Source organism: Stenella coeruleoalba (assembly GCF_951394435.1).
Source record: "Stenella coeruleoalba genome assembly, chromosome: 2".
NCBI classification, from domain to species: domain Eukaryota; kingdom Metazoa; phylum Chordata; class Mammalia; order Artiodactyla; family Delphinidae; genus Stenella; species Stenella coeruleoalba.
In genome coordinates this window covers 25,002,147-25,029,939 of record NC_137147.1, presented here as the reverse complement: position 1 = coordinate 25,029,939, position 27,793 = coordinate 25,002,147, and the positions used below count along the sequence as shown (strand labels likewise).

Genomic DNA, 27,793 nt, shown 5'->3' with positions numbered 1-27,793 from the left:
AAACATTTTCAACTCCCACCAAAGGAAATGCTACACCCAATAAGCAGTTACTCCCCATTTCCTCCCCACCCTCCCACTCAGCCCCTGGCAACCACATATCTGTTTTTATCTCTGTGGAATTACCTTTTCTGGCTATTTCACCTAAATGGAATCATACAAAACGTGACCTTTAGTATCTGGCTTCTCTAATCCCTTTTGTAGGAGGGCTGTTAGGTCAATCGCTTTAAAAGCAAAGTCTCCAGCACTTGAAGTGAAGAGCAGACAAGTTTTCAAGTCTAAGAAACCCTTCCTTAGACCGTAACAGTGGGTAGGCCACCTGAATGTTGCAAGTGATGTTTCCTGATCCGAAGGAAAGAGACGCTCAAAACCTTCCAACTCAGCATGACAACGCAGCACACATTAACTTGTATAAGCGTGGATTCTAGACCCATCCTTTACTTACGCATTCTCAAAAATGGGGATCTGCTGCTTGTGGCGTTGTAACACATCGAGTTGGCTAGGCTGAACTACATTTTCAGCCTACGTGTGTGCCACCACAGGAGAGGTTTCGTGCGGATCTGGAGGTGGAAGTGCAGCAGCCGTTTGTGCTTGCGAGGCTGGGCAGGCACTTCCACTGTCTGTGGGCAGCGCTGTTGCTGTGGGGCAGCAGTTGGGCCCGCAACTGCTATACCTTCCCTGGGATCCTCCTGTCGCTTCTCACACTCCTGGGCCAGGGGTGTGTTCAGCTGTGTGACAAAGGCCACCAGTGAGCTTCCCCTGCAGGTCATCCACTTCCTCAGGTTGGGGGCGGTGAGAACTGGCAGGGGTTCCAGTCCATCCTCATGGGCTCCAGCTCATCCTTGCTCCCCCTCCCCTCACTTTTTATCCATCTTCCCTTCCCCACTGCCTGCCCTATGGATTTCTAGCTCTACCACCAGACATGAAGATAACCTTCCAGAGACTGTACCAGCTGCCACACTTGAGCAAGGTCAAAGCCCTGTAATGAATCCCATATGTAGATTAGACAGGTGGACAGACTGGCAGACTATATAATCCTAGTGGCTCTGCTTCTCTAAATGAACCCTCATACACTAGTTAGGTCACCACTGTTTATTTGAAGATCGGTCAATAACTTCAGCACAATTTAGCAAATTAAACTCCTGTTTCTTCAATAGCAAAAGGGTTGATCCGGAAAGGAACCAAATATGAGGTTACCTGGAATTGCAAAGGCCATTACAAAGTACAGGAGCAAAAGATGGAATCTGATCCCCTTAGAGCAGGCTTTCTCCACACTGGCACTACTGACATTTGGGGCCGGATAATTCTTTGTTGTAGGGAGCTGCCTGTGCATTGTAGGATCGTTAGTAGCATCCCTGGCCTCTATCCACTACATGCCAGGAGCTCCATCCAGTTGTTGCAACAAAAAGTGTCTCCAGGGCTTCCCTGGTGGCGCAGTGGTTAAGAATCCGCCTGCCAATGCAGGGGACACGGGTTCGAGTCCTGGTCCAGGAAGATCCCACATGCTGCGGAGCACCTAAGCCCATGCACCATGACTACTGAGCCTACACTCTAGAGCCCACGAGCCACAACTACTGAAGCCTGTGCACCTAGAGCCCATGCTCTGCAACAAAGAGTAACCCCTGCTCGCCGCAACTAGAGAAAGCCCACGCACAGCAACAGACCCAACACAGCCAATAAATAAATAAATAGATAGATAAATAGATAAATAAATAATAAATTCTTTAAAAAAAAAAAAGTGTGTCCAGATATTGACACGTCTCTTGGGCGGCAAAATTGCCTCCAGATGAGAACCACATTGCCTTAAAGCCTGCTGTGTGCCTCTGTACGGGTGTCTTCTCTTCCCCCTACCACTTCACCCACTCCACACAGCCACAAAAGCACAGAATCCTACAAGCTCTGAGAGAATCGTGCCCTCCCCTCACAGATTAAGATAATGAGTCCAGAGAGAAGGGGACTCGTCCAGCACCACACAGCTTGTCAGTGGTAGAGCTGGGACGAGAGGCCGGGTCTTCAGCCAGGGGGCAGTGCTCCCTCTGTTAACCACACGGCCCTGCTTTGCCGTAAGCACTGTTATTCCACAACCTGAAGTGCTGACAGGCTGCTGAATGCTGTCACCAAGGCAGATTTGTAGTGGTCCCAAGAGACGGGGCAGATGCTTCACTGTTCTGTACAAAATAACTGGGAGGGAAAGAGAAGGCACCAAGGAAGCAGCAGCTTTATTAGGAGTCTAGGCATGTCTGGAAAACCCAGTTCAGTCACAGAGAACAAAGGCTAATATTGGTACAGGAATGCAGGAAACTGGCATTACAGAATATCCTCTCGAAAACCAACATGAAACTAAAACCTCCATCTTAATAGCCTAACAGAAAAGCTGCTGAGTTTAGCCCCGGTGAAACTTGTGGAAGGTCCTAGTGAAATAATGAGATTTGTGCAGAAAAGGAGAGCTTCCTCCAGCAATGCTGAATCTGAGCTCCATATAAGGTTAGGGGTCTGGGTGGGAGGGAAAGGTAAGGGGGATGCTCTCATCTCTCACACAAGGCCACCTCGGGGTGCAAGTGAGAGAGGAACCAGTTTTTGTACAAAGGGAAGACCATGGCAGCAGAGGGACGCTGGCAATCTCTGTAATGAGGCGGAGGACTCTGTACAGTGTGAGGGCGCCTCCAACAGGTCCTGGCAACACTGGCAGCGCTTCCTGAGGCCCCCTGGGAGACAGCCATTCCGGTTCTGTCCTGACTTCCTTCAGAGCAAAACTGCCATTGTCCAGCACCAAGTCCAGGGTCATAATTAGCTGAGGGGAATGGAGTGGCCACCCTAGGACACCTGTACCTCTCAGTCGAGGAGACTTCCTTTCTGGAGCAGTCACTTTCCGCAGACCAAGAGAGATCTTGCCCAATATGGGCCCAATCTAGAAATTATTCCCACCTCACATGAGCACCAGGTGGAGAGATTCTCTCATGAGGCAAAGCTTTAGATCTTGCCCCTCAGATGATGGCCCCTGGACAAAAGATCGGTCTGAAGCTGTCGGTGCCCAGGTGCTAGTCTCTGTCCCACGGGTAGCAGGCACTGCCTGCTGACGATGGGCCCAAGCGATGTGATGCTTAACTCTCCCAAGAAGAGCGCTCTCTACTTTCACAGGCAGGAAAGGAAGAAATGAGGCAGGTTTCAAGGGAGCTGATGCCACTTAATTCTTCCATCGAATTTGCTGTGAAAAAAACAAACAATGATCAGTTTTTCACTGATCCTTACAGATAGGCAGATGGAATTCGATAAAACAAGGCCCACAGCTAGGTAATGTAAGGAAAAGAAGGATGCAGGGGGGAGGTTGAGAAAGAAATTTTTTTAATGTGGGGGGGAGTTCATTTATTTAGAGATGGATTAAATACCTATTCTGTATCTTACAAGCCTGATTTAGGGCATTTATTCTGGTTCTGCCTGCCTGAGGACAAAGATTCACTAGCTTTAGCTTGTGGAAGGTTCCAAAATATCTAACAGGGACCTACGCTCCACATTAACAATAAGCTCAGCAATTTTCTGCTATGAGAGATGAGTCAGCTGTGTTCCTCAAATAGCTAAAATCTATTTCACCCACTTCCCTCTCCCAACAGGAAAGTCACATCCAGCCCCAGGCAACTATGCAGTTTGGATATTCTGAATCTGTAACGTTTGTTTCTAGACTCCCAGTAGTTAGTCCTTCCTACCTGCTAGGTTTAACAATGATCAGAGGGCTACAATTGTCAGCCAAGGTCCCCACATCACCCTTATGTCATCCCATATCTCAGGAGTGACTTCTGCTGTTCTAACCAGTGCTTTTGCCGTGTAGGCCCATAGGAGACCCTTATCAAGAGATCCACAGGGCTTCCCTGGTGGCGCAGTGGTTGAGAGTCCGCCTGCCGAAGCAGGGGACACGGGTTCGTGCCCTGGTCTGGGAAGATCCCACATGCCGCGGAGCGGCTGGGCCCATGAGCCATGGTCGCTGAGCCTGCGCGTCCAGAGCCTGTGCTCCGCAACAGGAGAGGCCACAACAGTGAGAGGCCCGCGTACCGCAAAAAAAAAAAAAAAAAAAAAAAAGAGATCCACAGGCTTGGCTGACAGCAATCCCATCCAGGCCGTGGGAATATAAACTCAATGCTACGCTATGAACTGTTTACTGACACTGCTGGAGGCGTAAGCTGCAGCTGCTCACCGAGCTGTTGAGAATGGCATCAATCTTCTCCTCCTCGGCAGATCCTTTATCCACCTTGCTCCTGTACACCAGCAACTGCTGACGATCCTTCAGGTCCCGGCAAGTCTATCACCAAAACAGACAACAATAAAAACCACCAATCAGCCTTCTCCAGAAGGGCCTTTTTCCTTTTGTCACTCCCGTTTTGAGCTAAGTTTCAAGGAGAAGCCAGGAAGCTACAGTGGGATAGCAGTGGGGTCAAGCACCCACTGAACTTCATGCTGAAGAGAAGTCTACAGAGGTTACGTGGCTTGATTCAGTTCTATGAATTCTCCGAGTGCAACGAATTTATAAAAGCAGAGAGAAACCAGTCAGAGGGCTGGGAAAATCATACAGGAGTGCTGGTCTCCAAACTAACTCTTGCCAGACCACTTTATCCACTGAGTTGAAACTGACAGACGAACCTCAGGATCTAGGACTTGAGACTATAATCTCCCACCTCCCACTGAGGTCTAACTCAGGGTTTTCATTTCTTACGGACTCACATCAATGACGACATCATGACACTTGAACTTGGTGGCTAAGTTCAACTTTGTGTCCACATCTTCCACCAGATTGACATACTCCTGTAATATCTGTGAAAAGAAGTACTTCTGATTAATGATTCCCAGATGTATTAAACCCAGAGCTCTGAAAGGTAGAAAAAAAAATCCTGAAGAAGGAAAAGAGTCAGTATCTGCAGTCTACAATTCCCATCATCAACCACAGGACTAGTTTTGCAGAGGGAAATGAGGTAGACTCTCTGCAGTACCTCCATGCTCCCCCAGGAAAGAAGGGAAGGGCCCATTCCTCCTTATCCCAGAGCTAGATACCCATGCCAGCAACAGGTATGCCCTAGACCTGACCCCGTGCTGTGCCCCCTTGCTCCTTGATGTCCTTTCTCATTAAGTTCTCTTTTTGCATCATTTGAATAGTATGTCAGTACTCCACCCGGGCTAAACACAGTAGATGCTCCTCAGAGAGGGCAGACTTGGATTACTTCTTAAGCGCAGAGAACTTCCTTCCCTGGCCTTTTCTATGTCAAGGTACAGTACAACCATTATGCTGCCTTTAAGATAAGACCAGAGCAGGTCAAGTCTCCCATCGCTGAGCACTAGAGGCTGAAAGTTAGGTTTCCTAGAAGATCCTGTACCCTCTAAGAGCCATTACCTGGACAGGGGCACTGTTCTTGTGCAAAATTTCCACAACTCGATGGAAGCCAATGGGTGCTCTCTTCTTGGTATAGCCCAGCCAGTTCTGCAAAAGGAAGATGGGGCAGCCGTGGGTAGGCCAGACATCTGAGCTAATCTCCCTATGTTTTATGGTCAGACTAGAATAACATGGTGATGAGGAGTGGATGAATGGGAGGCGGGGGAGAGAGAAATGAAGAGAGATGAGAGTTTCAGAAAAGTCAAGGAACTCAGGAGGGTGGAAAAGAGTCAGAGGTATGAAATAAATTCTTAGATCTATAGGCACGAATGCAGAAAAATGTCTGTGAAATATGGCTAAATAAAATAAGCAATTTACTTAACAATCCTTGTAGTATGAACTTATCTGGGTAGACTAATCCTACCCTTTACATCTTTATATTCATATAAATGTTTACTTGTCAGTTCATGAGGAAAGGTCTGGAAAGCCACCCGTCAAACTTTTCACACTGCTTGCCTTGAGGAAGGGACTGAGAAAGGAACAGGTGGACAATGGAAGAGGAACTTCACTCTTTACCCTCTACACTGTCATATCGTGTTTGATTTTGACACAGGCATATATTGCTTTGGTAGTTAATGTAGCCAATTAAATAACTAACAAAGAGGGAGAACAAAAAACTGTCAAACCCATAATGGAAAAATGGATATTTAACCAATTTTTTTTTTTTTTTTTTTTTTTTTTTCCGGTACGCGGGCCTCTCACTGTCGTGGCCTCTCCCGTTGTGGAGCACAGGCTCCGGACACGCAGGCTCAGCGGCCATGGCTCACGGGCCCAGCCGCTCCGCAGCATGTGGGATCTTCCCAGACCGGGACACGAACCTGTGTCCCCTGCATCGGCAGGCGGACTCTCAACCACTGCGGCACCAGGGAAGCCCCGGAAAAATGGATATTTAAACATAAACTAATAGAGACATGACAACCAAATGTAATGCAAGATCCTTGACTGGATCCTGACAGAAAACAAAAACAAACAAAAAACAGCTCTAAAGAGCTCATTTATATGTATGATAATATTCTTATATTAATGTTAAATTTCTTGAGAATGATAATATTGTGGTTACAAATGAGATAAATGCTTAAGTAATTAAAGGAAAAGTATCATGGTATCTGCAACTTACTTTCAAATGTTTCAGCAAAAGAAAAAAGCATATGGCAAAAATGTTAACAAATTAGTGAAGCAGGTGAAGACTGTTAACTACTCTTTCAGCTTTTCTTTAGGTTTGAAACTTTGGAAAATAAAAATCTGAAGGAAAAATGTCTACCAGTAACTAGAATTAGAGATCCCAGGAGGCACGGGATGACAAGATGGTATTGCCAAGGCATCAGCGGCATGGAACAGTCCCAGGGCACCCACCTTTGTGGTAAAGAGGGCATCGACATCATGCCAGGCCCGAAGCTTGGCGCGAGCAGCCAGGGCTGTCAGCACATACTGTTTTTCTGGGATCTAGAAAACAGAGGCCAGGGGAAATTCAGGAGGAGTAGAAATGCATCAGGGGATGTGCTTGAGAATTTGGAAAGATAGGCAAAAATATTCCCTGGTGTTGATTCTGCCTCTTAAAATCCACAAATCTCTCAGGTTTCCAAGCCCCAGCACTGCTGCAGGCCATTCGGTTAAAGCCTTCCCTCACTTCCCACAAACTTACTCCATTTTCCCCTTAACCTTGAATGTTAAGGGACTTACTACTGTGCAGGGATAGAAAGCAACATCCACTCCATGCAGTTACTCTGATACTACTTTTACCAAACACTGACTAATTTATATCTACCTTAAATGTCTTCTTCAGGTTGACTGGACTGCTGAATGTGCCCTAGGATGAAAGTGAAGAAGGAATTTTAGTGGTATTTCTCAAATACTACCAATCTCCCCTTTTCTTTTCCACTACATAGACAGTCTACATTTCACTCCGCAACCATTTAAACCCGGAAATTAATTTAAGAGAAAAGCTCCGTCAGGTCTAACTGGATATCACCATAACCCAGCTTAAGAGGACTGGATTAACAGGTATGGTGTATTTCCCAACTTTATGCTAATCCTATTATCATTATGATCATGCCCACCTATAGTCATTAAATTTACACCTCTTCAAAAAACTTTTTTAAAGTACCCACAAGTAACTATCCCCCGCTGCTCTTCTCTGTACTGTGCGAATCCATTTGAAATGGAACCTTTGAACAAAGACTGCTATGGGAGCAGCATCGTTCCATGCCAGCTCACTGGAAGCCATGCAAACCCTTACAGACCTCTTTTCTCCTCTTGGTTCACCCCTGCTGAGAGCCGGGAAGGCTTCCCAGATGGATTGCCGAGAATTATGCGCACCCATTGTAAATAGGATATGCTGAAGTACTGGCTTTGAAATATGCTCGTCTTGTGCAGTGAGAATGTGTGGGGCCTTTCTTTCACATTCTGCCTGTACCTCAGCCTCTGTGTAGTGGTAGAAGCAGGAGTAGAAAAGCGTCGTCACTAACGGCATGTTGAGGATAGAAGCTTTGCGGGGGTGCTTCCGGAAGATTTCAGTCTGTCCTGCTGATTCTAGATGTCGATCATTTGCCTGTGGTGGCGTGAGCCAAGTGAAAAAAAGGACAATGTCCATGGAGTAGAGGCAGGAGAGAAGCCTTTAATATTACAGCAGTTGTGCTTCCTACCCTAGGAAAGAGGCAAAGAAGAGAAAAAGAAAAGGAATTGCCTAGGATGGCCCAGAGGAGCTTAAAATCCAGAAAATGATGACAGGCCCAAGTTGGATGGAGGAAGACCAGAGAAATAGTGATGAAATGGAGTTCTGGGAAATACTTCCAGGTTAATAGCAAGTGAGAAGAAAAAGGATGCCTGAAGACAATGGACAGAAGGCTACCACGTAGAGAGAGAGAATGAAAGGCTCTTAGAAAATGTAACAGGAAATGACCTATGTGGGCAGAGCAGAAGTCTCCTAGCTGCTGAATGGCAGTGAGCTTTGGCACTGAAGCAGAAGTGTAGAGACAAGGAGTCTAACCTCGATAATGATCTGACGTTCCAGGAGCGTGTAATGGTCTTGTATGTGTGCAGAATCTTCTGCTGAAAATGGCAAACTGGGAGAGGGCCAGAAGGTTAGTACCTCATTCTCTACTCAAACAGGAAACAAACCCAACTAAACCAAATCACCACTGTAAGCATAAAAAGCTCATGGGGCTTCATAAATCTGATCTCAGTTCACCTTTAGAGCATCCCTGAAAGGCAGAGAGAGAGAAAGCAGAAAATAGAGGAGACCGTTGGCTGGGATTTTATATTTAAGGTTTTGTCAATTCGAGGAGCCTGAAAGTCCACGAAATATACAGTCACTGGTGATTTTGCTGAGGAATGAATTAGAATCCCCTCATTGTGGGAGTTGGATTTTTTTTTTTTTTTTTTTTTTTTTTTGCGGTACGCAGGCCTCTCACTGCTGTGGCCTCTCCCATTGCGGAGCACAGGCTCCAGGCGCGCAGGCTCAGCGGCCATGGCTCACGGGCCCAGCCGCTCCGCGGCATGTGGGATCCTCCCGGACCGGGGCACGAACCTGTGTCCCCTGCATCGGCAGGCGGACTCTCAACCACTGCGCCACCAGGGAAGCCCTGGAATGTTTGATGAACGAGTCACTTAGCTAGTGAGTGAGCCTAGCCAGCTGCCTGTCATCCACATCCCCGTGAAGCACAGCGGTTCCTATCATTGCTTAATGTCAATGCTTAACTCTCCTTAAGGGGCACTTACATTTGTTAGCAATTTTTTTTTTTGAGCAATTTTTATTGGGGTATAGTTGCTTTACAATGTTGTGTTAGTTTCTGCTGTACAGCTAAGTGAATCATGTGAGCCATTTTTTAATGCAGAGTAATAAGGTAAAATCAAGTTACACAGCACGGCGGTATGTTTGTAGATTAGTAAAGATTTCAGAGCTCTACATATGTCAAGGGTCCCATCTTCAACACTACATTATATTTTTACACATGAAGAAGTTGAGGGACAAATAGTGTGTTGCCTAAAAGCTATATGGTAAGTCAATGGGTAAGGCCAGGAATAGAAGCCAGATTTTAAACTCCCAGTTCCCAGACCTTCCTTCAGAAAGTGCTGCCTTATTCCCCTACTCCACTCACTCCAGGAAGAATTCTGAAATTCAATTACACTCTCCCAGATAAGTGTGATCCCCAGCCAATTTTTGGAAGAGATAAAGAAGCCAGCAAAAGGTTCCAGTTACTTCACTATTCTAACTTCTCTTTGTTTACGAGAGGCCATACGACGCATCAGCTCAGTAGCTGATAAAGTTAAAATTACGGATTGCATTGAAATAAACAAATTTCTAAATGTGAAACCTGGAAATCATGTCACATGAGGAATGATTAAAACAACTGTGACCACTGAACCTCGAGCAAGGTCGACTGGGTAGACTCCACATCTGTCTTGACAGATACAGGGAAGCAAGTTTTAGCTCAATATAAGGAAGCACTTTCCAATAATGAAGGCTGTCTGACAATAAAATAAGCTACTTTCCAGAGAACTGTGTGCCCCATCACTGGAAGAATAATATGTGGGGCTGGTTTTTACAGGGATTTATATTCTGAATGAAAGCTGGACTGAATCAGTAGTTCTTGGACTGTGGCGTTTCAAGGACCCGTAACACTGAAAATAATATATAAGGTAAAATGTTGCCAACTTTTTCTTTTAATATATAAGGTCACACAAAAAAAATTATAACCCATTTTTCTACCAAAAAGGGGGTGGAGGACGAGGGGAAAAAAAAATCCCAGAATAAAAGGCAGTCTTTCAAATTAAATAAATATAGCTTTAGGAGAAAACTCTCTACATTGTCCTTATTATTCTCAACTTACCACCTATCAGAGAAAACTCTGTGGGGGACTAGTGTTTGGAACCACTGAATGAGATGATCATTAACGATGCTTGTATGATCCATTGTTAGCCTTTCCCTGCAACCATCTATCCATTCTACCCTTTTTTAGTCTCTTCATTGCTCTGTATAAGAGTATTTATAGTTAAAAACATTTCTCCCCCACTTACCCAATGCAGGTCTTAAGAAATTCTTTTCGTTTCTCGGGGTCCTGAATGTTCAAATGCTCTCGATAATGGGTTAGCTACAAAAATCAGAGAAAGGCTTTGAGCTATTTCTTTTCCTCAGAAGGGCAAGGTAGCTCTGTAAGTAGATTTCCCATGCTTAAAAACTAAATTCTCATTACCAGAGATTCCTCTGTGAATAGATTAGGGGGCAGGGGGTGGGGAGGAGGGCAAAGAATGATTCAAAATTATTATCTCTAACTGCATTATCCAGTATGGTAGCCACTAGCCACTAGTTTCAAGAAAACGTTGTTCTTAGGAAATCTTCATACTCTACGGGGATAAACTAAAAGCAGACTCTCAGCTTTGCCAATTGCAAAGTTTACAAGGTTGAAAAACTCCCAATTTATATACAACAGCATGCATGACAAATCATCTTCAATTCAAACATAATACAGAATATGAAGAAAATAAGAAAGTTTTAGATAAAAATAAGTTATGCAAAACACATTTATTTTCACTGATTAATCAAACTTCAAAATAACAAACTTTATAAGAATGCTATTTGAAGAAAATTCCTTATAGTTTTGAACCTACAGAAATAAAAAATGTAAACAAAAAGTTTTTCAAAATGATTACTACAGATTCCCAATCATTTTGAGTAGATTTAGATAAAGGGTTTTTGAGATTTTCCCATGCCCTGAATATTAAGTACAAGTTCCTTTTACAAAATATTACTGAAAAACATTTTCCTGAATTATATTCTGTTGCGCAAAGAAGGTTAAAAATATATTACCACCAATGTGTGGTACAGCGACTAAAAGGACAATCCTGACATTGACGGCACTGAGAAATTCTTACCCCTGCACTATAATGTTCAACTTTTTAAATGGATCACTGAAGTCTGAATAATACAATTACATTTTTGGTAAAATTTCAGATTTATTCTTGTATTCCAGGAGTTTCTTCTCTAATGGTGAGAATTTGCCCCAAATCAATTTTAACAGTCATTGAGCTCTCAGCCAAAATGTGTATTGGGTGCACCACCAGCAGCCTGACCTATCTTCCTTCATGACCTGTATCTGGTTTCTTATCCCTCTTTGCTTTCAGTATTATCTTTAGTATTAGAAGCCAAAACCCCAAAGCTCCAACAAACCAAGAATTGAAAACAACTAGAAATTAAGAAACAAACTCCAAATTGACCAGGCCAATTTTCATTCAGCTATTAAAAAAAATTATTCATAAGCCCAATCAAAACAGCATATAAAAAGAAACAAAATGGTACATCATTTGGATTGTTTTTAGGCTTCCCAGATGCCTTTCTCTCCTGGATATAATCAATACAAAGGAAAGAAAATATTCAATCAGTTTGGGATCTTGGAGGCTGGGTTTTGGCTTAGACTTCTGTTAAAGAGGCCCCCAACTGAAACAAAGGCCACACTTACCGCAAGCTCTTCTGTTCTATCTAGGAACCTGGGAAGAAGCAGAAGGCAGCAGGGCATTTTTATTTATTGATGTGTGGCAGTATAACCTCACAAAATAGGATGACTGCTCTAAAAGAAACACAATTCAAACTCACTTGCCTCTATACATAAGATAAACCCTTCTCTTCTTAAACTCTCTACTAATCAGCAACACCTTGAGAACACATGGTGGATCAGGTATCATCGTTCCCCCATCTACCTAGCTGAGCAAAGAGCAAAGAAGACACTGCAGGGCACTAATAACTGTAATGTTAACAGATCTGACAGAAAGGCTCAGAGCCTCCGCAAAACCTTAGCCCACAGCAGTCTTCTGTTTTTTGGTTTTTTTTTTAAATACAGCTGAAGAGTTTTTTTTTTTTAATAAATGTATTTATTTGTTTATTTATTTTTGGCTGCATTGGGTCTTCATTGCTGCGCACAGGCTTTCTCTGGTTGCGGCGAGCGGGGGCTACTATTCATTGCGGTGCGCAGTGGTGGCTTCTCCTGTTGCGGAGCATGGGCTCTAGGCACGCAGGCTTCAGTAGTTGTGGCTCGCGGGCTCCGTAGTCGTGGCTCGTGGGATCTAGAGCGCAGGCTCAGTAGTTGTGGCGCACGGGCTTAGCTGCTCCATGGCATATGGGATCTTCCTGGACCAGGGCTCGAACCCGTATTCACTGCATTGGCAGGCGGATTCTTAACCACTGCGCCACCAGGGAAGCCCTGGTTTCTTGGGGTTTTTTTTTTTGTGCTACGCGGGCCTCTCACTGCTGTGGCCTCTCCTGTTGCGGAGCACAGGCTCCAGACGTGCAGGCTCAGTGACCATGGCTCACGGGCCCAGCTGATCCGCAGCACGTGGGATCCTCCCAGACCGGGGCACGAACCCGCGTCCCCTGCATCGGCAGGCGGACTCTCAACCACTGCGCCACCAGGGAAGCCCCCTGTTGTGTTTTCTTTTTTTTTAAAGATGAAAACACTTTTCTCTGTCATTAGAATCTTGGAAACAGATTGTCTATACTGCCCTCTGTTGTTTTCAGGTACAGCATACAATGTGTTTGGTCTCTCCCCAAAGGTGGTAAGGCCTTGGAGAACAAGGACTTGTCTTCTTACCTTAAATGGACCACTATAATTAACATCACTAATTTGGCATAGAGGTGATACTTAATAAAGCCTTGCTGATTGGGAGGGAAAGAAGGAAGGAAAGAAGGAAGGAGGGAGGGAGGAAAGGGTTGGGGGAACAACCTGTCTCGATGAACATGTCTTCTGCAAATTCCTGGCTAACCATCTGTAATCTTGATCCTGCCCAGGTGACCTGCTTTCCCCACCTTAGTCTTCGGGGCAGCTCATCGCTGTGCTGAAGCCATGGGGTAAATGAAGTTACCTTGGGCCACATGTCAGCCTAAACAGAGGTTCCAGCCCCTTCTCTGATACTGAAGAAAGGACATAAAATAGCCCCTACCAGTTGAAATGAGACAGGGAAGAAACACATGATAGAAGACAGCCGCCCCCAGTAGATACGCCTACCTCTTGCCTCTCTACCTATCAAAATCCTACCTAGTCTCACAGGCCCAACTCAATTCCTAATCACTTCCATGAGGCTCTCGGCGATATCCTGACTGAAAATTATATATGCTTCTTCTGCTCTTCCACTGTACTTCTCACTGGCATCACTGGGGATCAAGTAATAAAAGATACCTTTATTCTAGGTCTTTTGTAAGAAAATACGTCATAAATATTAATACTACAGACTAGGCATTATGCTGAGTGTTTATACACACGAACTCTTTTCATCTTCATAATGACCTGTGGGGTGGGTATCATCATCTCCATTTTACAGATGTGAAAACTGATGCTTGGAGAGGTTGAGTAACTTGCTCAAGGTCACGCTATGAACTAAGTGGTGGAGACAATATTCAACGCAGGTGCTTGACTCCAGAGCCTGGTTCTTAACCACCTGCTGCATGGTCACTTTATCACAGGTTGTGGTACATTATTAGTTATCCCATCACGTTTCTTTTTTTCTTTTTGGCCGTGCTGCACGGCTTGCAGGATCTTAATTCCCTAACCCAGACTGAACCCTGGCCATGGCAGTGAAAGTGCCAAGTCCTAACCACTGGATCGCCAAGGAATTCTCCTATCACGTCTCAATATCCTGTCTAAGCATTTCCATAAAAGAGGGGCAGTGTCTTCTCTTTCTCTGTATTATCGCCCAGAGTGCTTTGAACAAAGTACTTAACGAACTTTATAGACCAGATGATCAATTCTTACCTAAAGAGGTCCAAAAGCAGCTTTTGATCCCCTATCTCCTTAAGGAAGTGAATGAGATGTCTCAGGGCAACCTGCCGTACCTCCAGCTCTCGGAAGAGGATCTCTAGCAGGCAGGAAGAAGGAGTTAGATGGGGAAAGATTAAAGCCTATTACTCAATAGGAAATTGCTCTCCCTACTCACACATTCCAAACATGATCTCCTCAAAATCCACCAGAAGCTAGGAATGGTTTTCTATGGTGCCCATCCCAATGGCTCAACCCACCAGCAACATACTCCATGGTCCAGGGCAATGCTTAGCCTTTGTGCTAACTTTCAGTTCTCACCAACCCAAACATCAGGCACTGAGCATGGACTTTCACGTCCTCAAACCCACATAGCCATCTGTCTGTCCAATAAATGGAGGGGCTTTGTAGTTACTGCAGTTATCACCCTAAAGGAAGAACAACTGCCCTCAGGGTTGTGACGTGTATTCAGAAGTCTCAGGCCATCCCAGCTGTCCCTAAAGTAGACTTGATGCTGGTAAATTCTGGTATGAAAGCCACAATGCCATTCTCCCTTCAAATGTAGTAGACACCTTACTGACTGAAGATTTCCCTTAAACCACGCTCACCTTTGCTCAATGTCCTCTTCAGGAAGATCAGAACCTAGAGGAAAAAGGGAACTAAGAATGAATTATCCTGTGTAACCTTCCAAACGCAAGGCCCTGCCTGAGCACCTGATGTCTAGGAATGAGGTCAGCAACTCATTAGGAATCTCTGCTGGTCTATACAATAGGTTTCTCTATGTGATAGAAGGACAGGTGATGGACATATGGAATGAGCTGTGTCTTGGGAGTCCACATACCTGTGCCCCTACTGGTGAGAGGCACCTCCCTCCCTGTGTGAGAAGCTGCTCTCACATCTCTCCTCCTTCAGATTATTCTTGAGAACACGAAGTGGCCAACCTACTGCTTCTGGGTCATAATCAAGAGTGCCACACACAATGCATATCCTGCCAGCTAAGCCTTAGAACACGTACTTCTGAGAATCTTCCACTTCAAGAGGAAACCCAGGGTCTCTACTTGACATTACCAACAAGGACCTACTGTATAGCACAGAGAACTATACCCAATAGAATCTGAAAAAGAATAGTTACATATATAACTGAATCACTTCACTGTACACCCGAAACTAACACAACACTGTAAATCAACTATACTTCAAATAAATAGGTTTTTAAAAAATCTATTCTGATTAGACTTTCAGAAACAAATGAAAACAATACTTAAACAACAAACAAAACCCACAACTCACCGCAGTAATGACGTTTCCATCATGCATGCTTACTGCTTCTTCTAGGAGTTGTAGCTTGTCCTGTAAGGAGCGGAATCTTTCCAGGGAGCAGACCTGGCAGAGTAAGAACAGAATTGGTGTGCAAGGAAGACAATTTCCTATATTCTTTTGTCACTGGATACTGAAGAATGGGCAAGAATAAACTAAAATGTCCCCAAGGAGAGCTTCTTTGTTTTTACACAACAGCCCCCAGCACTCTATGAGCCAAGAGATTCCCATCATACCCTCCCTAGTTCAGCCTTATGCCCTAGAAGATGCTGATGTCCTGATGAACTCTTGCCAAAGTCAACGGGTAGAGAGCTCACTTGTTCTCTTTTCCTCTTTTTCTTTAAATCTGTTTTTTCGGTTTGTTTGGTTGTTTTTTTTCAAACCCTTGTGTCGAGGGCCGACTTTCAGTAGGTCGCAGCGAGGGAGCTGCTCTGCTACGAACGAGACGCTGATCCAGAAGCAGGTTGTCTACGAATAGTTTAGGACCAGGTTCCCCAGGAACGTGTGGTGTGTGATGGGCAAGGCGGTGGCTGCCTTTCCAGCAGCGCCCTATGTCCTAGGACGAAGGGCTCTCTGCACTGGACCCCGGTCCCGAAGTTCCACAGGGTACGCCACGCCACCGGGGACAGTGGGGGACCAGCTATCTGTGGCCAACTTGTTCTCTTTTTAATGGGGCATAATTTACATAGCATAAAAGCTACCCTATTTAAGTGTACAGTTCAGTGAGTTTGGCAAGTAAATAATTCCATGTAACTACTACCGCAATCAAGATACAGTACATTTCCATCACCCCAGAAAGTTCCCTTGTCCACTCTGATGTCAATACCCTTCTCCCATCCCTACCCCCCAACAACCACTGATCTGTTTTGTCACTAAAATTTTGCCTTTTCTAGACTTTCAGAAAAACAGAATCATACAATATGTACTCTTTCGTATCTGGCTTTTCACTCAATATAATGTTTCTGAGATGCATCTATATGTTGTGGTATTAGTAGTTTGCTCCTATTTGCTGCTGAGTAGTTTTCCATTGTATGGGCATACCACGAGTTTTTAATCCATTTACTGATGGATATTTGAGTTATTTCCACTTTAGGGGCCGTAACAAATAAAGTTACTATGAACATCTGAGTACAAGTCTTTGTATGAACATATTTTCATTCCTCCTGGATTGTAAATATCTAGTAGTGAAACTAAATGTGTTTAATTTTGTAAGAAACTGTCAGACTACTTCCCAAAGTAGTTTACCATTCTACCTTCCTGCTTGTACTGTATGAGAGTTCCAGCTGCTCCGCATCCTCCCAATGTGTGGTAAGATCAGTATTTTTAAATTTAGCCATTACAGTGGCTGTATAGTGATATCTCAGTTTTAATTCATGTTTTCTTGATAACTGATAATGTTGAGCATCTTTTCAAGTGATTATTGGCCACTTATGTATCTTTTTTGTGATATAACTAGTCAAATCTTGAGCCAATTTTTATTTTAAAACATTTATTTATTATTTATTTATTTATTTAATTTATTTTTGGCTTCGTCAGGTCTTAGTTGTGGCACACGGTATCTTGGTAGAGGCATGCAGGATCTTTCGTTGCCACATGGGCTATTCGTTGCGGCGCGTGGGCTTCTCTCTAGCTGTGGCGTGTGGGTTTTCTCTCTAGTTGTGGCGTGCAGGCTCCAGGGTGTGTGGGCTCTGTAGTTTGCAGCACAGAGGCTCTCTAGTTGAGGCACACGAGCTCAGCAGTTGTGCCTCGTGGGCTTAGTTGACCCATGGCATGTGGGATCTTAGTTCCCTGACCAGGGATCAAACCTGCGTCCCCTGCATTGTAAGGCAGATTCTTTACCACTGGACCACCAGTGAAGTCCCCTTGAGCCAATTTTTAAATTGGATTGTTTGTGGATTGTGGCGCAGCAGTTAAGAATCTGCCTGCCAATGCAGAGGACATGGGTTTGATCCCTGGTCCAGGAAGATCCCACATGCTGCGGAACAACTAAGCCCGTGTGCCACAACTACTGAAGCCTGTGCACCTAGAGCCCGCCTGCTACAACTACTGAAGCCCACGTGCCTAGAGCCCGTGCTCCACAAGGGAAGCCACCACAATGAGAAGCCAGCGCACTGCAACGAAGAGTAGCCCACGCTTGCCGCAACTAGAGAAAGCCTGCGCACAGCAACAAAGACCCAACACAGCCAAAAAGATTTTAAAAAGTTTAAAAAAAATAAATTGGATTGTTTATCTTCTTATTATTGAAGATAATTCATTATATTTTATATACATATTCTGGATAAAATCCTTTATGACACATGTATTTTGCACATATTTTCTCCTAGCTATGGTCTTTTTGTGATTTCTTTCGTTTGTTCATTTGAATTTATTTCATTTTATTTATTTTTGGCTGCACTGGGTCTTCGTTGCTGCATGAGGGCTTTCTCTAACTGCATCAAGTGGGGGCTACTCTTCTTTGAGGTGCATGGGCTTCTCATTGTGGTGGTTTCTCTCGTTGTGGAGCACAGGCTCTAGGCATGCAGGCTTCAGTAGTTGTGGCTTGTGGGTTCTAGAGCGCAGGCTCAGTAGTTGTGGTGCACGGGCTTAGCTGCTCCATGGCATGTGGGATCTTCCCGGACCAGGGCTCAAACCCATGTCCCCTGCATTGGCAGGCGGACTCTCAACCACTGTGCCACCAGGGAAGCCCGTCTTTCTGTGTTTTTAACAGTGTTTTTAAAGAACAAAAGTTCTGGGCTTCCCTGGTGGCACAGTGGTTGAGAGTCCGCCTGCCGATGCAGGGGACGTGGGTTCGTGCCCCGGTCCGGGAGGATCCCACATGCCACGGAACGGCTGGGCCCGTGAGCCACGGCCGCTGAGCCTGTGCGTCCGGAGTCTGTGCTCCGCAACAGGAAAAGCCACAACAGTGAGAGGCCCGCATACTGCAAAAAAAAAAAAAAGAACAAAAGTTCTTAATTTTGGTGAAGTCCATCTTTTCAATTTTTCCCTTTCCATTTGATGGTTTTTGTGTGCTTAGGTAATAAGTCTTTGCCTAACCCAAGGTTACAAAGATTTTCACCTATATTTTCTTCTAGTTTTATAGTTTTAGCACTTATTCTACATTTAGGTTTATGATCCATCTTGATCCATTAATTATTATGATGTCAATTCTCCCAAAATTGGTATATAGATTCAATGCAATCCCAATCAAAATCCCAGTAGCTCTTTTGTAGACACTGACAAGCTGATAGTAAAATTTATATGGAAATACAAAGGATCTAGAATAGCTGAAATAATTTTGGAAGGGAAGAATAAAGTTGAATAACTTATATTACCTGATTGCAAGATTTATCACAAAGCTACAATAATCAAGGCCTTGGTAATGGCATAAGGATAGACAAATAAATCAATCAACCAGAAGAGAGTCCAAAAAGAGACCTACATATATATGGCCAATTCATTTTTGACAAAGGCACCAAAGTAATTCAATGCAGAAAGAATAGTCTTTTCAACAAATACTGCTGGAACAAACGGAGAACCACATGGGAAAAAATGAATGTCAATTTTTACCTCACACCATATACAAAAGTTAACTCACAATGGATCAGACCTAAACATAAAAGATTGTTCTCATGCTTACAGGCACTACTTTTCACTCTCATCCATCACTCTTTCCCCCCTTCCCCATCAAAGCAACACTAAACCCTGGAGAATCACAAATTTTGCAGCTGACTTGTCTTCTTAGTGGATTGATTTTCCTCCTGAAAACCACTTCATTTAACAAATATAACTGAAGAGAAAGGTCAAGCTGCCCAGCTTCCCAAAAAATCTCACAAGAATTCTCTCCCCAGTGGCCTTACCTTGCCCTTCCGAAGGCGTCGCACTGTGTCACTGGGGCTCCAATCATTGCTGTAATCCTGAAATATTAGCAATGCATGAATCCCAGGAAGTTAAGGGATCAGAATTGTAAGTGTGCCTGCTCCTCATCTCAAACTCATAAACTCAGTCCCTAAAGGGAAGATATTTTGTGGAAGGAAATGGATGAAAAAATAAGAACTGGGATGGTCTTGTTCTGAGTTTCTTAAGGAACTAGAACAGAGACAATATAGGCAGGAGGAGTTGGATCATACAGGGAATGGATCAACTAACAAAACCAGCAATGCTATGCCTAAGTGGTTCAGGATTTCAACCCCTAAATGCAGTTTTGGGACTCTAATTAACGGCTTTGCCAACAGAGGGAAAGAGAGGAACGTGTTCCTTTTTTGGACCTTATGATATCGTTTCTTCCTTTTGAATCGATTTGCTTTTTTATGTGCTTCATGGGAATATGAGTTCCACCAAGCTTCCAGACCACAGTGGTGATCAAAAGTTTCAAAGTACAACCTAAAAAAGGCAGCATAATGGGTAAGGAAAGTGTGCCAGGACTGAACCAGAAAATAGAGATTCTGAGTCCAAGTTCTACCATTTAACTAGCTGTGAGACTCCAGGCAAGTTCTGTTTAGAAATCCAGTTTTCTTACCTATAAAAGGGGTTTAAAATCATACCTGCTCAAAGATTTGAGAAAATCGAGCAAGACAACATAGGTCAAAGTATGTCAAACTGTGTAAAGATATAACACAATGTAGGATATAACTCACCCTATACTCCCCCTTGGGTCTCCCTAGCTCTGGAGCATAGCTCTTGGCAGGTGTGTCCGACAGAGCTGAAAAAGAACAGGCAACTGATTCAGAAGGGCACCATCTCCTGCCATTACCTTCCTCTACTGCTTCCTTCTCAGGCACACTTTTTTTTTTCATTTGGCCCCCAAGGTATCATTATGGCCCAAAGTAGATCCCATTCCTCCCCCAAAGACAGCATCCCTAGAAGTTACCCTTTGCCCCTGTAACCAGAATGGTCTTGACCTCCTTACTCAGCATCAGAAAATCTTTCTAATAATGATGACAGATTCAGAAGAAATGTCATCATCTAATTATCACTTGTCCCCATGACTCCCCAGGTTGTACCCCAGATCAGTAACATCTCCCACAGTAATCAAGAGAAGAGGGTCAATGCCTACCATCAGAGAGGGACTGGAAACTTCCAGGTCTAGTTCTCCCTAAAGGTAAAGTACACATAAGGTCAACAGTTCATGTCAGAGCCATTCAGACTTGGTTAAGGATGCAGTGCACACAGAACTTTTTTATGCAATATGAGAACTTAAGGCTTAAAAAAGTTTTTATTCAACTTCAGAAATTTGAGGTGCTGCGAAAAAAAAAGGCACTGAGGAACAGTTTTAAAATTGTGGTTAAAATATACATAACATAAATTTTGCCATTTCTAAGTACACAGTTCAGTGGTACTGAGTACATCCACAATGTACAATCATCACTACTATCCATCTCCAGAAACTTCTCATCATCCCAAATTGAGACTCTGTACCCACTAAACATTACCTCCCATTCCTCCTCACTCTCATCCCCTGGTAACCACTATTCTACTTTCTATCTCTATGAATCTGACTATTCTAGGTATCTCACAGAAATGGAATCATACAGTATATGTCCTTGTATGTCTGGCTTAATTCACTTAGCATAATGTCCTCAAGGTTCATCCATGTTGTAGCATGTATGAGAATTTTGATCCTTTTTAATGCTGCATAATATTCCACTGCATATACATGCCACATTTTGCTTATTCATTCTTCAGTCAATGGACATTTGGGTTGTTTCCATATTGTGGCTATTCTGAATCATGGTATTATGAACACTGGTGTATAAAAATACCTGTTCAAGTCCCTGCTTTGAACTCTTTTTGGTATATACCTAGAAGTGGCCTGCTGGATCATATGATTGTTCTATGTTGAATTTTTTGAGGAACTACCAAACTGTCTTCCACAGTGGTTGTACCATTTTATATTCCCACCAGCAGTGCACAAGGATTTCCAACAGAAACGCACAGGGGTAGGGAGGAATTTTGACCTAGGCAAATTTCTTCAGTACCTGTCACAGGGTTAACGTCAGTTTTGTTCATCATGTTCTAGAAACCCAGTCCAAGCCCTGTGAATTCCCCTCATTTCTGCCCTGCCTGATCCCCAACGGCCAGCTCCAAAGATTTTTTGTCCCTCAGTAATCTTTTTCTTACAGAGTAAATGAAAATTATAGCCTCAGCGGTTTTTTTTAAAAAAAGAAAAGGACTTCCTGTCCCTTTAACCATCACTCTTTACCTCTAAAAAAGCTGCTCAGGGAGTAGGTAGAAGCAGGTTTGGGTAGTTGTGCATAGGAGGAGAAGCTGTTTCGGTTCTTTAGCTGTTCACGCTCATGGTTTGACCCACTATTACTAGCAGTCTCTTTGATGGACCATGAGATACCTGCAAGATAATAAGATCTAGATCAGTAATTCTCATCCAAAATAATGCCTTGGCATCCAGCATTCCAATAAACTCTAAAAGCTTTTCATTAGAGGCTCTGGTCTCTTGTCAACATGAACTTAAAAAATTGGGGCAGGGAGAAAGGACAGAATCAAATAGACCAATCAACAGAAAAAAGGGGCAAAGGAACTGAACAAATGGATCACAGAAAAGGAAATACAAGTGGCTATTAAACATGTGAAAAGATGCTCAACCTCACTCTTAATAAGAGAATTACACAAAATAAAAGTACACTGAGATACCACTGGCCCCCTATAAGACTGGCAAAGACCCAGAAGTTTGGTAATACCCTGTGTTGCCAAGGCTGTGGTGGAGAAAGGAATACTCTGACACTGCTGGTGGGAGTGCAAACTGGTGCAACCCCTGTGAAAGGCAACTTGGCAATATCTAACCAACACAGATGCAAATACTCTCTGCCAGTAATTCCACTCTAGGAATTGATCTTTCGGACACTCTTATATGGGCAAAATACAAGGTTATTGACTGCAATATAAACAACAGAAGATTGGAAACAATCTAAAGTTCATCAACAGTGGACTGGTTAAATAAATTATGAGAAATCCATACAACGTATACTATGCTGCTATTTTTGAAAAGGAAGAGGCAGAATGAGAAAGCTCTTTATGTACTGATACGGAAAGATCTTCAAGCTATACTGTCAAGTAAAAGAGCAGGGTATAAAGTATGCTACCACTGGTGTAAAAAAGGGAGTAAAAATATATACTCCTATATGTATTTCCAAATACAAAAAGAATCTTTAGATGAATACACAGAAAGCAAACAACAGCAGTTGTATTTTGGGTGGCCAGGGCCTGAGAACTGAGTAGATGCATGACAGTGGGGAAGGGAAACTTTTCACTGTGTGCCTTAAATACTTTTTACTTTTTAAATCATGTGACAGTATTTCCCAGTTTAAAAAAAAAAACCTTGGGCTTCCCTGGTGGCGCAGTGGTTGAGAATCTGCCTGCTAATGCAGGGGACATGGGTTCGAGCCCTGGTCTGGGAAGATCCCACATGCCCTGGAGCAACTAAGCCCATGCGTCACAACTACTGAGCCTGTGCTGTAGAGCCCGAGAGCCTAGAGCTCCGCAACAAGAAGCCTGAGCACGGCAGTGAGAAGCCCGAGCACCGCCCGCCAGCAGCAACGAAGGCCCGAGGCAGCCTAAATAAATAAATAAATAAATGAAAATTAAAAAAAAAAGTCAGATGGACTCTGCAAAGGTGTTAAGTGGTATTACAGAACAGCTAGGCAGTGAGACTTGGTGGCTAAGTAAATCAGTTCTGCTAGCCAGTTATGAGCATTTCAGTCAGCAGTTCCCAAATATGACTGCATATCAGAAGCATTTACAGTGCTTATTATCAATTGAGACCCCACCCTACCCCCCAACCACCCCCATACCCAAGACCTACTGAAGCAGAGTCTCTGGAGTGAAACCTAGAAATCTAATTTTAACAAGCACCCCAAATAAGTCTGAAATAGCCAGCCAAGCATTAGCCCTAGGGTAGCAGGCCTAGATAGCCATATGGAAACTACTGCTGTACTTCCCCAGTATCTTCTCCTGGGTTAAATTTCCAGATGTGTGCTCATCTGAAAATAGTTTAGCCTCATTCCCTTCCCTGACAAGTATTGAGGAGACTTTACTAGTGGTAAGAACCCTGAATAAGTAATCCTTCCTAGGGCCTCTTCTACTTACTTCCCACAGGTTCCCCGCTCCAGCTGACTCTCTCCAGGTCATCGTCATCATCATCATCATCCACGAAGTCTCGAAGGCTATTCACTGCCCGCTTGGATTCCTTTAACTGCAGACAGACATAAGGCAGGGCACTCAGGCAGTCATCACTTCTCACCTCTCCTTCTGACAGCCAAGAAGGCTGAGGAACTGGGTCTTGAAGATGGCCAACATTTTCACCCTCTGCAACTGAAAGCCTAGCCTGCTAGACATTTGCCAAGAAAACAATTTGCTTTTTAGCCAACACTGGAGTCCAGCGACAAAAGGTCAGGAGGAATCAAAACCGCTTTTGAATTCTAATCACACTCCTGGTATTGACTTGCTTTGTAGTGAGGTTATCCATCTCTCCAAAAATGAATCTGCTTCCCCATTTGTAAAATAGACACAATAAAGACAAACTTCCAATCCAGTTCATCCTTCAAAAATAATAAATTGGGCTTCCCTGGTGGCGTAGTGGTTGAGAGTCTGCCTGCCGATGCAGGGGACGCAGGTTCGTGCCCCAGTCCGGGAAGATCCCACATGCCGCGGAGCGGCTAGGCCCGTGAGCCATGGCCGTTGCGCCTGCGCGTCCGGAGCCTGTGCTCCGCAATGGAAGACGCCACAACAGTGAGAGGCCCGCGTACCGCAAAAAAAATAAAAATAAATAAATAATAATAATAATAAATTATACCACATGATAAAAGACAGGGTTCTTGAAAAAAAAAACTCAAAGAAATCAATCATCTTAAGAATGTAAAGGAAAAAGGGCAGAGAGTTGATTTTTACAATCCCCCTCTTTTCTCAGAGTTCTTTTCCATGAAGATTTTTCTAAAGATCTGACTGAAAACACTTCTGAGCCTCATGGAGACAGGTTACTGAGGATGCAAGGGGAAGGGTACACAGTGGAAGAGGGTGAGACCTTCAGCAACTGTTCATGGAAACCTACCTGTGACAGCTCGTCATCTTCGTCATCAAAGGTGAAAGCCTTGAACTTGGAGCTATTCCAATACTCCTCCTCATCACCCTTTGTCCGATTCATCTGGAGTGAGAGGAAGATAGATATATGCCCCTTTCTGGATTCCCCTCAAAAGAGCTCCAAAAGTTTTAAGTTCCTAGACTACAAACTCCCCACAGTAATCAGGGATGTGTGAAAGTGTCTGGTAAAGCAAATACTGAACACGCCATATAAAATCAGATCCTTGGGTCTCCAATCAAATCATACTTTTGATCCTCTGATTACCCACAAGTAGTCATTCATTCCTAGAGCTGCTACTTTCTTCACGGTACTCTCTCAGGTGCTGTAAGGAATATTTAAAGTGCAAAAAATAGTCCCTCTCTGAAGGACCCTACAATAGAACTCGGGTATTCAGCATAGGTTATGTATAAAGGTAATAGTACAAAGCAGGCAAGTGTTAAAAGAATGCATCACAAACTTTGCTGAATATACAATACCAATCAAAGCAAGAATATAACAGATAATAACTGCATTCATGTACTCAACATATATCTATTGAGTGCCATCTCTGAGGCACTGTTCTAGGCTCTGGGAATACTACAGTGAATAAAACTGACATATCTTGCTCTCATGTGTGCTTGTTAAATGCCTTAAGGCAAGCAAGCAATTAAAGGAAGCTAAATTATCCCCCTTGTATCTTCAAATCATGATTAATTTATTAACAAGTATTGGCCAAAATGTGGGAAATGAGGGCATGGCCAAAAAAGTATATAAAGAATCAGGCAAAACACAAGTCCCTCTCATAACTACTCTAAAATTAGATTTCACCCCGAAAAAAAGTTTTGCCTTAGAATTACAGACTAAACTATCAATGCCAACTGGATTAGAGTGAAAACTGATGTAAGCCAAGAACCAGGTACTGAACCTTCCACAACACCCAAAATAACTCCAAAGGCTACAAAGTGTCAAATTCTAAAATATCAATTTGCTTTTTCTTTCATCTCAGTAGCACCTTTCTCAATAGAAGGTTAAGAAACACTCATCATGGCAGCCCCATTGAGGCTCCCAATGGCCCTTAACATACTCTGCTCTCACTGTGTTTTCAGGGGATCCAGGGATGGCAAAGGTAGGAAGAGAACTTTTTACTATCTGGTTCTTTCCCATTGCGGACATCACTAATTGATTTCTACTGAACCCAAATATGGCTTAAAAATCTTTTTGTATATTTAATCCAGGGAGTCAAAACCAAATAAAAAAGCTAGCAGAAACAATAAAATCATCCCTTATATTGGAACAAGCATAGGCTTTGTCGTCAGGCAGACTTGAATTCAAATGTCGCTTCTCCAATTCTGAGCAAACTGGGTAAATATTGTTATTTACTTCTAAGCCTTGGAGAAAGTGATATCCTACCTCACAGGGTTGCAGTGAAGAATAGGAGTCAAGAAACAGCTAACAAACTGCCTAGCATAAAGTAAATACTAAATGTTAGTTGTTTTTAGTATAGGATATCTTCTGCCATCTTTCTATCTCAGCCATCTGCAAAATTTGGGCATAACAATAGAAACCTACCTTTTAAGACTGGTGTGAGGCTTAAACCAGTTAAAACAATACATGTAAAGCACATATGCTGACAGAAAATTAATGTTCAGTATTAATTTTTATTATTAATAAATCGCTGTCTTGGAAAAAGCTAGAAGAATATTTCAAAGCATTCCTGAAGCTTAAAAAAATTTTGATACAAAAATTCTGAGTAGCCATCACAAACACTGAAGGTGTGCATACAGCAGGTGAATGCCTCTGATACAGATGCCGGTTTATAAAGCACTTTGTCATCCTCAGAACAACCCTGTAACGCAGGCCTGGCAGATCCCATTTCACTGATGAGGGTAATGAGACAAAAAAGGATTAATTATCGAAGTATTAAGCTAAAGCTAGCTGCTCCTAGCTGATCCAGGTTTTCTGTCTCCAGGGTCATTTCCACTCTGATTTGCATGGTCCTTTTATCACTCTAGGGAAAACGAGGGCAGGTCATTACTACAGTAAATAAATGTAAATATCTACGGATGGGCATAGAATGTGTCTGACAAACCCAAAAATCCACCAGAGGATTTCCGGAATCTTTTTTAACCATGCAACAGCAGTGGACATCTGACACTCATCTGTATTTCTAGCGCTAAGTCAGAACACAGATTTACTTAGCAAGTAAAAAGATAATGATTTAATGGTTCTAGAATTTATAAAGCAACCAGGTACAATTTTAAGCGGAACTGAGAAAACTGCTTCAACATGATTTAAAATATTTCAAAGGCTTGTCCTTGTCGCTTGTTTACTGAGATCCCACCATATAGGGTAGTAGACCCGAGGGGAGAACAGGACATGACAAAGAAAGGAAAACGATTCAACCAAAAATATCTATAACCAACACGCTCCCGGCCTTAGGACACGCCAGAAACCAGCTACTAAGAAGTTACATTCGGATTCATTTATCATTTTTAGAGCCAGGCTACGAACTGAGACGAGGAAATGTGGGTTAAACTAATAAGACTCTACGGGCGAACGTCCAGGAAACACGGATCAACCGCAGTGGCCAGAGCCCAGAACCCTGGTACAGTAAATGCTCGTTCAAAATCCGTTGTCTGGCCTCACTCGCGGCCCCAACCCCGAGTGGACAGCGGCTGCCTGCCCACGGGTCGCCGGGACTGGAGTAACAGAGTCAGGCCTGGGGGGCCTAGGGACGCCTCAGAGAACAGGGTGAAAGGATATGGATGCGGAGAGGCTTGACTTGGCCAGATATGTGGCCCAAGGGCTTTGGGACACCCTCACCTCTTCCGCACCGAGCCCTCCCTCTCAGGTCAGCGTCAGAGTCCTCAACCGTTGGACCGGCCTTTCTAGACAGGCTATGCGGCATAGAAAAGAGGCGGAAAGGGATAGTTCCGGAGAGAGGCGGTCGGCTGTGGGGATGAAGACCGTGGGGTCAAAAAAACGGCCGCAGGGCATGCTAGAAGTTGTAGTTCCTTCCGCCTCTGTCATCGGGCGCTGCCTTGACGGGCCACAGGGGCCTGTTGACTACAACTCCCAGAATCCGCAGCGTACCGGGCTTAAGTCCTTTCCTCTACATTTTCCGCGGTTATCCTGCGGGTCAGTCAACAAGACTACAACTCCCATGAGGCTTAGCATGGCCGATTAAGGGTTCAGGGAAACAATGAGAAGTGTCCTTTGTGTCTCCACGGGTGAGGAATGACCGTGTGAGCGGTAGCATTTCGTGTCTTTTAGGCGATA

At 43.7% G+C, this 27,793-nt stretch overlaps 2 protein-coding genes across 2 annotated transcripts in view; one reads left to right on the top strand and one right to left on the bottom strand.

The window, feature by feature from the left end:
- SAMD15 (sterile alpha motif domain containing 15) overlaps positions 1 to 4,177 on the top strand; it is a 34,103-nt gene extending 29,926 nt beyond the window's left edge. The window contains exon 3 of the mRNA XM_079914431.1: positions 3,821 to 4,177. Coding sequence (XP_079770557.1) covers positions 3,821 to 4,120 — 300 coding nt within the window. The 3' untranslated portion in view covers positions 4,121 to 4,177. The remainder of the gene's footprint in view (positions 1 to 3,820) is intronic.
- Positions 1,494 to 27,472, bottom strand: VIPAS39 (VPS33B interacting protein, apical-basolateral polarity regulator, spe-39 homolog). The gene is made up of 20 exons (XM_079914433.1): positions 27,338 to 27,472; positions 24,506 to 24,598; positions 23,545 to 23,650; positions 21,647 to 21,790; positions 20,501 to 20,539; positions 20,082 to 20,146; positions 19,305 to 19,361; positions 15,442 to 15,534; positions 14,760 to 14,793; positions 14,149 to 14,251; positions 11,866 to 11,893; positions 10,427 to 10,500; positions 8,397 to 8,472; positions 7,824 to 7,958; positions 7,176 to 7,217; positions 6,764 to 6,853; positions 5,372 to 5,458; positions 4,708 to 4,797; positions 4,184 to 4,288; positions 1,494 to 3,202 (listed from the first exon to the last, which is right to left on the bottom strand). Exons 2-20 carry the CDS (start codon positions 24,596 to 24,598, stop codon positions 3,182 to 3,184), a joined length of 1,482 nt encoding a protein of 493 aa, XP_079770559.1. The 5' UTR covers positions 27,338 to 27,472; the 3' UTR covers positions 1,494 to 3,181.
- Positions 27,473 to 27,793: the final 321 nt, after the last annotated feature.